The 13097-nt window shown below is 31.8% G+C and overlaps 1 protein-coding gene across 1 annotated transcript in view; it reads right to left on the reverse strand.

The window, feature by feature from the left end:
• The window catches only part of LOC149776240 (uncharacterized), a 49235-nt gene extending 36373 nt beyond the window's left edge, over window positions 1-12862 (reverse strand). The window contains exons 1-2 of the mRNA XM_089942279.1: window positions 12804-12862; window positions 8293-8353 (exon numbers count right to left, since the gene is read on the reverse strand). Of these exons, the coding sequence (XP_089798405.1) occupies window positions 8293-8302 (10 nt within the window). The 5' untranslated portion in view covers window positions 8303-8353; window positions 12804-12862. The remainder of the gene's footprint in view (window positions 1-8292; window positions 8354-12803) is intronic.
• Window positions 12863-13097: the final 235 nt, after the last annotated feature.

Raw genomic sequence — 13097 nt, forward strand, 5'->3', positions numbered from 1 at the left:
ATTTCTTTGCATTTAGTCACGTGTATTATAAGTGTGGTCAGAAGCAAATTCTCCATGACTTGTTTCGTTGTGGTGAACATGCATTAAATAATTTTGCCTACATTGCTTCTTCTGAAATGGAACGTTTATTAAATAATTGGATTGACCGTTTTATCAAACATATCTGAAAATGTGTAAGTATAGGATTATTTATAATTTCCATTTAAAAGTTCATAACATTTGTAATCTTTAATCAATTATGAAACATTGAAGGAGAATAAAAAGGTCCATATTTCTTTATATATGTTCTACCACTAAAAAAGAACTTATATCGCCCTACACCGCTTCCCTAGTCGAATATAGTGTTACATATATCTGATTTAATTAATATTTATTTTAATTTAATTGTTTCTCAGTTTTAATTTTTTTATTTTATTATATGATATTAAAATGTAACTTTATTCACTGGAGATGATATTTTTCCAGAAAATGAGTTGACCTGAATCATTCTTTTGTAAACAGCAGGGGTTGATCTAATTCCTGACCTTGTTTTAGAATTTGTAGCAACCTTCGTAAACAAGTTCTATTTTATTTTAAAATGATTGGCTTTCGTAAGGGTCATTTTTGATGTACGTGACATAAACACTATCACGTGACCCCCACCCCCTTCGATTTCGCAATTCAGGTTTTTCCATTACTGTGTATTTGTTAGTTTTAATAGAGATTCGTAGAGAGAGATTTCACAGCTTTGGGCTTTTTACACTGATGTCAAGTTATTTTGTTATAGCCAGATTCTGAGCTATAGTTGGATTCAAATGGATTCATTTTTTTTCTGGAAATATTTCGAGGAGTGCGTACACAGAAATTTTGTAAAGACATTGCTTACAAATTTAATTTGAACTTCCAACGCCGAAGTGCCATTTTTTGTATTTCTACAAGAAATTGTAGATAAGCACAGTACTGACTACAACATACACCATCGTCATCCATCTTGGATTTTCCATCAGGATTCTAACTTGAAATTATTGGAACATTTATTATTAGGACTTTTGCAATTTAATTCGTGAATTATTCTTGGATTTTTTATTGTTGATTATTCTTGGATTATTTTTAGATTTGATTCTTGAAACCGTAAGTTCTACTCCTTTTTACATTTTTTTTTTCATAATTTTTCCAGGGAAATAACTAATTTGTTAAATTTAAAAAATTTGTTGTTTTCCCTCTTTTTGTGTTACTGTTTATTCGAGCCTAAACACGTAACGATAGTTTTACCACGATCTGAACGAAACACTTCAGCTCACTAGAGGCATTAATGCACATGCACATAGATGGCATTCAGCGAATAAAGCTGAAGAGAATTCAGTTGTTCTTTATCCCGGTAGATGAGCTATTTTATATTTGTTGGATAATCTATTCAGTTTGCTGGGTGTGTCGCGCATACAGCATTTAGTTCTTACACTATATCTTTACGTATATTTGAGGAAGACAGTCCAACAATGGAGGTACGCACTCTTCTACTTATAGCATAAGATCAGCCCCCAAACACCCAGATGCCAGAATCCAAGTCAAATAAAGATGACGCTCCAGCGTCCTCAACTGACAAGTGTTTGACGCGATCCTAGTGTTTAAGAAACGCAATAACCTGAAGGAAAAATATGATACCGAGTGACAAAATTACCTCAGATTACAACCATGATCCGTACTGACATTGGACAATGTGTCTATCATAATATAAGCGAGCGAACGGTGAAATATGATTGGCTCAAAAGGTAACATCACGAGCCAGATGCATCGGTGTTATTTAAGCATTACCTTTTGAGCCAATACTATTTCACCGTTGACGTGTGTGCCGTACAGTATTTATGTTTTTAATTTATTTTTTTTTTGTATTTGAATTTAATGAACTTAAGATGACATATGTTTAATTCTTCCATAGAACTGGATTCCTAAATTTCAATCGAGTTAATGGTAAGTAGGAACTTAATTTTACATCTATCAGCGCTCTTATATTTATGAAGGAATTATCGTAGAGTCGCAAACACCGTATCTCTCACCAAATATAGCACGATGCACATGAGCGTAAGTGTTTCCAGGCAGGCACAATTAGCTCAATTAGTATGTTTCGGAGTCCGTAACTTCAGTTTGGTGCAACCCAGAAAAGTCACTGATGGCTCGAGGAATAGAAAAATATCTCAGAAGTTGTGTTGTTTGTGTTGTGGGGTTTAACACCATTTTTCAGCACACGATAGGCTATACATGGCGGCCAGTATTAATGGTGGAGGAAGAACCCGGGAAAACCCCGGAAAGAACCACCGAACCTCGAGAAGCTACTGGCAAGCTTTCTTACATACCCACAATGGCTGAATCTTAGACTCGAACCGCCGCAGACAGAGGTGAGATGGCAGTGATCCGTAACGAAGAGCGCTTTAGACCACTTGGCATCTCAGAAGTGAAACAAGCCATATATTATGGTCGTGTGCCTTCAACGACAGAAGCAACAGGAGATTTAGGGTCAGGTATGGAACGAAGTTTTTGGAAGTTACTTACCTTACCTTGTTTTTTTGTAAGATATACAGGGTCATATGTCAAAACGGGTCATGTGGGTAAGCCGATGAAAGTTTGTCACTCGGTATGGTTTTTTATCCTTCATGTTATTGTTTTTCTGTCAACATTAAGTTAGCGTCGAGCACCCATGCATCCAACAAGCGTCCCCTAACAAGAGGTTGGAATGGTCCATTGCCATAATGGGAAGCAAAAAAACGTAATCAAGTTTAGCATACTGCTTTGTGATGAAAATGATAATTAATTACATTAATGAATGATACTTGATTACTTTAATAAATGATACTGGATTACTTTAATAAACGATACTTGATTACTTTAATAAATGATACTGGATTACTTTAATAAACGATACTTGATTACTTTAATAAATGATACTGGATTACTTTAATAAACGATACTGGATTAGTTTAATAACACTTTTAATAAATGATACTAGATTACCTTTTATAAATGATACTGGATTACTTTAATAAATGATACTGGATTACTTTAATAACACTTTTAATAAATGATACTAGATTACCTTTTATAAATGATACTGGATTACTTTAATAACACTTTTAATAAATGATACTAGATTACCTTTTATAAATGATACTGGATTACTTTAATAAATGATACTTGACTATTTTTAATAAATGATACTTGATTACCTTAATAAAAGATAATTGAATACTTTAATAAATGATACCTGATTACTTTAATAAATGATACTTGATTACTTTAATAACACTTTTAATAAATGATATTTGAACACTTTAATAAATGACACTTGATTATTTCGATAAATTATACTTGATTACTTTAATGAATGATATTTGATCACTTTCAATAAATTTCACGTGATCACTTTTAATAACTGTTACTTGAATTTTCTTTCAATGAGTAATACTTGATCACTTTTAATAAATTATACTTGACTACTTTTATAAATGAGACTTGATTACTTTAATAAATTATACCTGATTAATGAATGATGCTTTATTATTTTTAATTAATAATAGCTGATAACTTTAATAAATGATACTTGATTACTTTAATAAATGATACTTTATTACTTTAATATATGATACTTTATTACTTTAATAAATGATACTTGATTACTTTAATGAATGATACTAGATTACCTTTAATAAGTCATACTTGATCACTTTTAATAAATGATACTTGATTATTTTAATGAATGATATTTGATCACTTTAATAGCTTTTACTTCATTACCTTAATAAATTATACTTGAACACTTGTAATAAATGATACTTGATTATTTTAATAAATTATCTTGATTACTTTAATAAGTCATACTAGATTACCTTTAATAAATTATACTTGAACACTGTAATAAATGATACTTGATTACTTTAATAAATGATACTTGATTACTTTAATAACACTTGTAATAAATGGTACTTGATCACTTGTAATAAATGATACGTGATTACTTTAATAAATGATACTTGATTACTTTAATAAATGATACTTGATTACTTTAATAACACTTTTAATAAATGATACTAGATTACCTTTTATAAATGATACTGGATTACTTTAATAAATGATACTTGACTATTTTTAATAAATGATACTGGATTACCTTAATAAAAGATAATTGAATACTTTAATAAATGATACCTGATTACTTTAATAAATGATACTTGATTACTTTAATAACACTTTTAATAAATGATACTAGATTACCTTTTATAAATGATACTGGATTACTTTAATAAATGATACTTGACTATTTTTAATAAATGATACTTGATTACCTTAATAAAAGATAATTGAATACTTTAATAAATGATACCTGATTACTTTAATAAATGATACTTGATTACTTTAATAACACTTTTAATAAATGATATTTGAACACTTTAATAAATGACACTTGATTATTTCGATAAATTATACTTGATTACTTTAATGAATGATATTTGATCACTTTCAATAAATTTCACGTGATCACTTTTAATAACTGTTACTTGAATTTTCTTTCAATGAGTAATACTTGATCACTTTTAATAAATTATACTTGACTACTTTTATAAATGAGACTTGATTACTTTAATAAATTATACCTGATTAATGAATGATGCTTTATTATTTTTAATTAATAATAGCTGATAACTTTAATAAATGATACTTGATTACTTTAATAAATGATACTTTATTACTTTAATATATGATACTTTATTACTTTAATAAATGATACTTGATTACTTTAATGAATGATACTAGATTACCTTTAATAAGTCATACTTGATCACTTTTAATAAATGATACTTGATTATTTTAATGAATGATATTTGATCACTTTAATAGCTTTTACTTCATTACCTTAATAAATTATACTTGAACACTTGTAATAAATGATACTTGATTATTTTAATAAATTATCTTGATTACTTTAATAAGTCATACTAGATTACCTTTAATAAATTATACTTGAACACTGTAATAAATGATACTTGATTACTTTAATAAATGATACTTGATTACTTTAATAACACTTGTAATAAATGGTACTTGATCACTTGTAATAAATGATACGTGATTACTTTAATAAATGATACTTGATTACTTTAATAAATGATACTTGATTACTTTAATAACACTTGTAATAAATGATACTTGATTACTTTAATAAATGATACTTGATTACTTTAATAAATTATCTTGATTACTTTAATAAGTCATACTAGATTACCTTTAATAAATTATACTTGAACACTGTAATAAATGATACTTGGTTACTTTAATAAATGATACTTGATCACTGTAATGAATGATTTTTGATCAAGTTTAGTATGCTATGCATTTGCTTATGTGATATCAGTAAAATAAGGTAAGATACATTTTATTAAATTGACTCCAAATTACACAAGAATATCAATCTATAGGAGCATAAAATAATTGTCATATTAAGCACTAAAAATGAAATAAGGAATTTCTCAAGCCGTTTTGTAGCCTTTAAAACGGTGACGCTACCTCGTTCAAAAAGTAACCAATCTTTACAAGGATAGTTTAGTTGTGAGAATCGAATATCAATCGTGAAAGAGAAAACAAATTGAGACAACGTATACATACATACATACATACATACATACATACATATACATACATACATACATATATATATATATATATATATATATATATATATATATATATATATATATATATATATATATATATATATATATATTCTGTGTGTTTAACCCACACTCTTCGGGAAATATTAACAATGTGTTATTTGGTCATAATTAGCATTTTCTGGAAATAATATGACTGATTGGAATTTTCCCTTCTAGAACATTCCAGGTTCTCAATAAGACAGAATCTGTTACTTTGATTATAATAACGAACATGGTAAACACAATGTTCTTGATTCAGACCAAGATAATGATCCTAATATTTAACCCACACTCTCAGAGAAATATTAACAATGTATTATTTGTTTACAAAATAAAAACAACATCAATGTCTCTAGTGAGGAACATAGTGAACTTGATTTTGGACAAGGTCAAGTCCAAAATACTATTAAACATAGCACACAATGATAGAATTTTTTAAATAAAAAAACCCACAAATTAAATATACATAATAATGTGCGTCCTGTACTTCTGACATATGAAAAGCTATTTGAGACTCACAATTTGAATATGCACCTCACTCATCAGTAAACAACCGTGATGTTTGATCTAGGCTTTCAAGACTGTGTCTTTCCATTATTTTACAAGTTTTGCAGGGACTGCTCCTGATCATATGCACTAATACAAGTTTTAATTAAATAGCTTTATTTCCACGAGGGATCGGCCGTCTTTGTTTCAGACGAGAATTAAAGTTCTATTTGTCTTAAACAGCACCAATACATGTTTGAAAAGATAAGCGAAATAAATAATTCCTGATAACTATAATCCTAATCGCCGGAAAAATTTACATCCAAACAAATATCGGAAACCGCAATATTAGTTATCCCAAGTAGTGAGCAACCAGAAGAGATGTGATGTACCGTAATCAACATGTGAACACAAAGAGATTTGATGTACCGTAATCAACATGTGAACACAAAGAGATTTGATGTACCGTAATCAACATGTGAACACAAAGAGATTTGATGTACCGTAATCAACATGTGAACACAAAGAGATGTGATGTACCGTAATCAACATGTGAACACAAAGAGATTTGATGTACCGTAATCAACATGTGAACACAAAGAGATTTGATGTACCATAATCAACATATGAATACAATGTCTCATCACTTTCCTCCCTCGTGCTATTTTGTTAAAGACATTAACTGGACCATAGTTCAGCGTTGAACGTATTAAAGACAAGAAAGCCTTTTGCAGCCTCAATAAACTTATTTCAAATTAGATCTTTGGACTCCTGTGATTGTTTGGGGGGGGGGGTAAATACTTGTATTTTGAACATTTAACGGACATGCACGAGAACAAAGCAGGGTTCTAATAAAATAAAGGGGTGAGGTAATGAATAGTGTCTATATTGGTTATCATTCATGACCTTGTTATTAAATAAATGATCCTCCCTCCAGTACCGATCCCCCTTAAGGAGAATTGAATCAATGTACTTTTAAGGAAAACCATTTTTTAAAAAGATATGCACACAACCTTTCAAGCACTTTTCTCTTAATGCAAAAACATTCAAGGGAGCGAATATCGTACTAGACGATATCAGACGGATATACAAATATATACAAATATATGAAAAAAGAAAATGTGATATATAAAAGCCGTCTTCAAGCCCTTATACACCATAAATGTATGGTCTTGAAGTAAATAACAGAAAGAAGAGAAACCAATAAGTTATTTAAGTCAAATAAATACATTTCTTAAAATAACAAACGAAAACGATAATTTTAGAGAAAAGTACGGTGCATTAAATCCCAAAAATTCCTAAAAGTTCTATAATAAGTCCAAAGGTATAAAGTGTTTCGAATGAATTCTAGTATTAAATGTGCTGATGTACTAATATACTTTAATATTTTCATGTGCTAGAAGTCTTCATAAATCACAATGATATAATCCAGAATGTCTCTAAATTAATTCACAATTATCCCAAAATAGTGATTTTATCCAAACTCTCAATGCCTACTTTGTAATTCCAATAAATAATTGTTGAATAAATGATTCCTCTCATGTTATATCTGAACACAGCTAAAAAATATTCCAGAGATTGATCTTACGATAAGAATGAATACGTTTTGTTTAAACAACCTTATATAAAACCAAAGACACAATAAAATGCAGCAGATTCATTATAAGTTTCTAATTGACCTTGAACTCAGATATCAGTACACATACCATTTATAACTTACAAACGTGCATAAAAGGATGCCAAAACGCTACCCTTAGTCATTGACAAAGGTCAAGCACACAATACAATACAATACAATACAATATATATATATATATATATATATATATATATATATATATATATATATATATATATATATATATATATATATATATGTGTGTGTGTGTGTGTGTGTGTGTGTGTGTGTGTGTGTGTGTGTACTATTACATTACCATTAAGGTGGATACTTTTACTCGTCTAACTGTAAAATAAAACAAGCTTGCTCTGGGAAACGTTTATGTTGTTTGGGACACGTTATGAAGGCAAGCAGTACCCTTTTCACAAAGTACTGCATCAAAACATAATGAAAAAGATATTGAAGTAATGATTCGTGTAAAGGAGCTTTTCAATGATTCAAACTACTTACCGCAAACCATTCTTCTTTCTCTTGGATGTCGAACGCATATCTGAGTCCTATCACATTTGCCCTAAAATACAAATGGGACAGTTTATTTTAAATATAAACAAAATAGTACAGTACAAGTTCTTCATGTACACAATCTACAATATCCAGGCTAGTAGATAATTAATACTTTTATTGCGTCGAATGCAACAGCGATAAATGAAAATAGCCTGTCTGTTATTGACATTAGAGATGTGGGAGTACAGCATACTTCCCATGCTCTCTTCGTCAGACAAATTGCGTTAATTTCTTCCATCACTCTGCATACGAAGCATAATAGCTGTAATCTAAAAATTAAAATGCGAATAAAAAAGCCATGTGAATTGATATCGTCAGCAGTGCAAAAACTTGCATTCCGTTTCTTTCACCATGACTGTTTTTTTTATAACGACGCTTATGATTCCTTGTAAAGAGAACCTTAATCTTCTTTCTCCTTAAATTGCACCTGATTTGAACAGCTTTGAAAAAATATCTAGAGGTAGGAACCCCAGGTTAAAACTTTAATGGTGACAAATAGCCATACAAAATCCAGGCATTATCTACAAAAAGTAATTACACTATATTGAAAACCTCTTCAGATGAAAAAAAAAAGGGGGGGGGGGCGAGTGGCCAAGTGGTCTAAAGCGCTCATCGTACCTCTGTTTGCGTGGGTACGAGTCTCAGGTTCGGCCAAGGTTGGTATGTGAGAGAGCTTGCAAGTAGCTTATCGTAGATCGGTGGTTCTTTCCGGGTTTTCCCTGATTCTTCCTCCACCATTAAAACTGGCCGCCATGTATAACCTATCTTGTGCTGAAACATGGCGTTAAACCCTACAACAACATCAGATGTAAAGGTCACTTGCGATGACAATCACCAGTGAACATTACTACACATATTACGGATAGTCTGACATAAATGATTTCTGATCAGGAGTAAATAACAGCCTCAACATCTAGACAATTGCAGGTGCTTCGGTTATGTGTTAAAAAAGTAGTAAACGAGTTCCAAATAAATATCGCCCAGTCTGTCCTGCCAGTTCTTTCCAAGTTCAGAGCGAATTGTTTATTCGTAGCTTTAATCATATTTTTCATATAATGATTTCTTCTCCTCCGTTCGATGTGATTTTAAAAGGGAAACTGTTTGGAATCTGGACATTTCATCATAGTGACCGAATATGTTTCTTACATCAAGAATGTCATGAAGGTGGAACTGGATGCGACTGAGTTAAAAAATGTGATGATAGTGGAAATGGTAGCCACAGAGTTCAGGAATGCCAAGATGATGGAACTGGTAGCCACTGAGTTCAAGAAAGCCTTCATTCCTTTGCATAAAATAGAACGTGACTGCATTAAAGATACGTAGTTACTGTGATTTAAGAGAATATCATTTCATACATAAAACAATTTAATCTGTCCCGATTTAAAAGATAATAAATGAAGGTGTTCTGCAGTTATCAATCGTGTCATTTCTTTTGGCGTGTCGCTAGTGTACATGAATTTACGGACAGAAACGTCCACAAAAAAAATAACATCAGTTCTGTATTTGGAGCCAATGTCAACAATTGAATAAATACATACAACCTAAGTTTCCACAACTGCAGGAAAAATTCTGTAGTTCAATCTTCTACAACAAAAACCAAAGCGAAACCTTTTGATTCTAATTTGTCTTTGAAACACAATGAGTCACAGTTGTTGAGGATTGTGGCTATGTAGTTATTACTTTTGACACTGTCTTAACTTCTAACAACAACAGAACAACGAAACTGCAAATATGACAGCCCTACTGGGTTTCTGCAATAATTAATTATTTAATCCAAGTCCACTATCAATTTTACAGCTTATAAGAAAACAGTGCTCAGTGAAAACAATCAAGTTCTTTTTTAACTTACTGCATTAACGTTTGAGTTGTTCAACATACCTATTTATGTGTGCAGTATAGAAGAGTTTCGTATCGTTTTTGTTGTGTTTTTGTATCTTACCAACATTTGTCCCCTAAGTTGTTGTTATTGTCTCCCTGTTTGATGTCCATTAAGTTCGTTTTTTTTTGTAACTGGTGTGTTCTTTGACAAGTGTGTGTCTTTGTGTACAGCGGTTCGTTCGAGTGCACCGGATCCAGCAAGGGATCACGTGCGTCAGGGACTGATTAAGGTAAATACAACAAACTGACAATGAAGAGTGCAAAACTAGTATCTAACTAGCCTGAGCGATTTCGACTCTTAATGTCTTTTTAAAGGCAAATAAAAACATACACAAGACAAACACACAAAAACAGAAAAACCGTTGTGTTACCAAAATTTGACATAGCTGTTTCTACAGGAACTAAACCTTGAATTCATTATGTTTCAAATAGTTTATTTCAACTTGTTGCGGATGCTGGAAAAATATCTTTACTGACCTGGAAATCAATGAGCCATAATGACATTTTGTTGTTCTGGTAGTAAGTATACGCTTTTAGGTAAATTTAGAGAATTACTTAAAAGAAAATGTGTCGGCTGCAAAAGATAATTGTTTTTGTTCATGGCGGTCTTTTTCTAATCTTCTGGTTTGGGTTAAACCGCCTGGCTTCAATGTTCTAAGGCGGAGTATCCAGGAAGATTCCTTTTCTTTCCTGGTTTTAGAACTCCAGTTTGAGTTGTGAGCAATTGCAATAAGTGTTATATCACTGAAAGTGTGGCCAGGGGAGGAGAAGTGTTCTGTGACCGGGCTTCTGTACAGCTTCTTTGTCATCCAATAAGATATATAAAGGTTGATCCTTCTGTGTAGCTTTTCAGTTTCTCCGACATATTGAATGATACAGATGTTACATGTGATGAGATAAATTACATTCTCTGTTTTGCACGTTTTGTTTGGACCATGTATGTTTAGTTTTTCTCTAGTCACTGTGCTAGAAACTATCCTGGTCTTTATCATATGCTGACACGTTTTGCACATTTTATTGCCACTCGGGCCAGATTGACTAGGATTTTCTTGATAAGTGACTGCCGTTACCTTCGCTCCGACCAGGATGTCCTTGAGGTTTTGGGTCTCCGGTAGGCTACTATAGGTTTCTTCGGGAGGATTAACTTTAGTACGTCCGACGATTCCACGATGAACGAGTGTTTCCCGATGATTGTACCTACTTTGGGGTTGTCTGGATGGTAGGTCAGGATAAATTGTATCTTATCAGCCTTTTCATTCTTTCCATATTTTAGTAGGTCATCGCGGTTTGTTTGTTTGGCCCTTTGGGTTGCTTTTGCAATCAGGTCTCTGTCGTAGCCTCGGTAAATTAAATGTTTAGATAGCTCTTCATACATTTTTAGGAATGTTTCATCATCGGAGCAAATTCTGCGTATTCTCAGTGCCTGGCTATATGGGATGTTCCTAATGCAGTGTTGTGGATGAAAGCTGGTTGGTAGTAGATACTGGTGTTTGTCGGTTGGTTTCAAGTAGATATCTGTAGGGAGTTTGTTTTCTCCGAGTTTGGTTGTTTTGTCCAGGAAAATATGGTTTGAGTTGGAGACTTCTGCCGTACATTTTATTGAAGGATGGGAGTTATTTGCCTCTGATATGAAATCATCCAGACTTTCTCTTCCATACTGCCACTTCATTTCTATATCGTCGATAAAGCGTACCCACTAGTAATGTGTACGTATGCTAAAAATTGACCCTCCAGTTTTCCCATAAAAATATTAGCATATGAAGGGGCCATTAATTAAGAGGTAGTTTTGAATATTGTAAATAAGACGTTATTTCAATTTGAAGCAGCTCAGTATAGTTTGATGAAAATACAGCGGATTGTTTTGATAAACCAGAGTGATTCCTCGATTGCTGATAAGCTGCTTTCGTCCAAGTTCTTTGCAGGTGAATAAAGATGGAGAGATAATTTACAATTTTATGACACCTGAAATCTCACTATCAGTTATTTACTTTCTCGTCCCGTGTTACTCTTTCAGTAATATATTTTATTATAATAATTGAAATTAATGATAACATAAGGAAAAATAATGATTTTGAGACTCGTGTCTAACACTTACATACATATGTATGGGTTGATGATCATATCGTACTGATACGCATACATTATATGATGACTATATGATCACATCGCACTGGTAAGTAGACATTATATGCTAACTATATGATCACATCATCTTGGTACGTAGACATTATATGTTGACCACATGATCATATCGTACTGATACGTATACATTATATGCTGACTATATGCTCACATCGTACTGGTAAGTAGACATTATATGCTAACTATATGATCACATCATCTTGGTACGTAGACATTATATGTTGACCACATGATCATATCGTAATGATACGTAGACATTATATGTTGACTACATCATCATATCGTATTGGTAGGTAGATATTTTATATTCACATCATACTGACTCAAATAATCCATCTATCTTTTCAATCGTCCATCCATCCATCAGTCTAAAGAGTCTCTCTCTCTCTCTCTCTCTCTCTCTCTCGTTCATAACTAATTGGAGTATAAGAACTTACTGAGCAAAAGTCAACACCATCCGACCTCCAAAGGCAGATCTGCAGGCAAAGTATCTGAGACAAAACGAAAAGAAACAACAATTTAAAACCTTCCAATTACAGTCAAGAAAATAGTTTCTGTTAATACATTGAATTGCATAAACATGTAACTTGATCATAAACAGTAGGAAATTTATATATGAGAAAAAAGGATAAAATTACAAACTTTTCAGAAAATGCTACTTACCAGAGATACACAGCCGATCGTGTTCATAGTTCAACATTAATCTGACTAAAGAGCATTCACGTGCAGGT

The sequence above is a fragment of the Sinohyriopsis cumingii genome, chromosome 18 (assembly GCF_028554795.1).
Source record: "Sinohyriopsis cumingii isolate HCF-2022 chromosome 18, ASM2855479v2, whole genome shotgun sequence".
Classification (NCBI taxonomy): Eukaryota; Metazoa; Mollusca; class Bivalvia; order Unionida; family Unionidae; genus Sinohyriopsis; species Sinohyriopsis cumingii.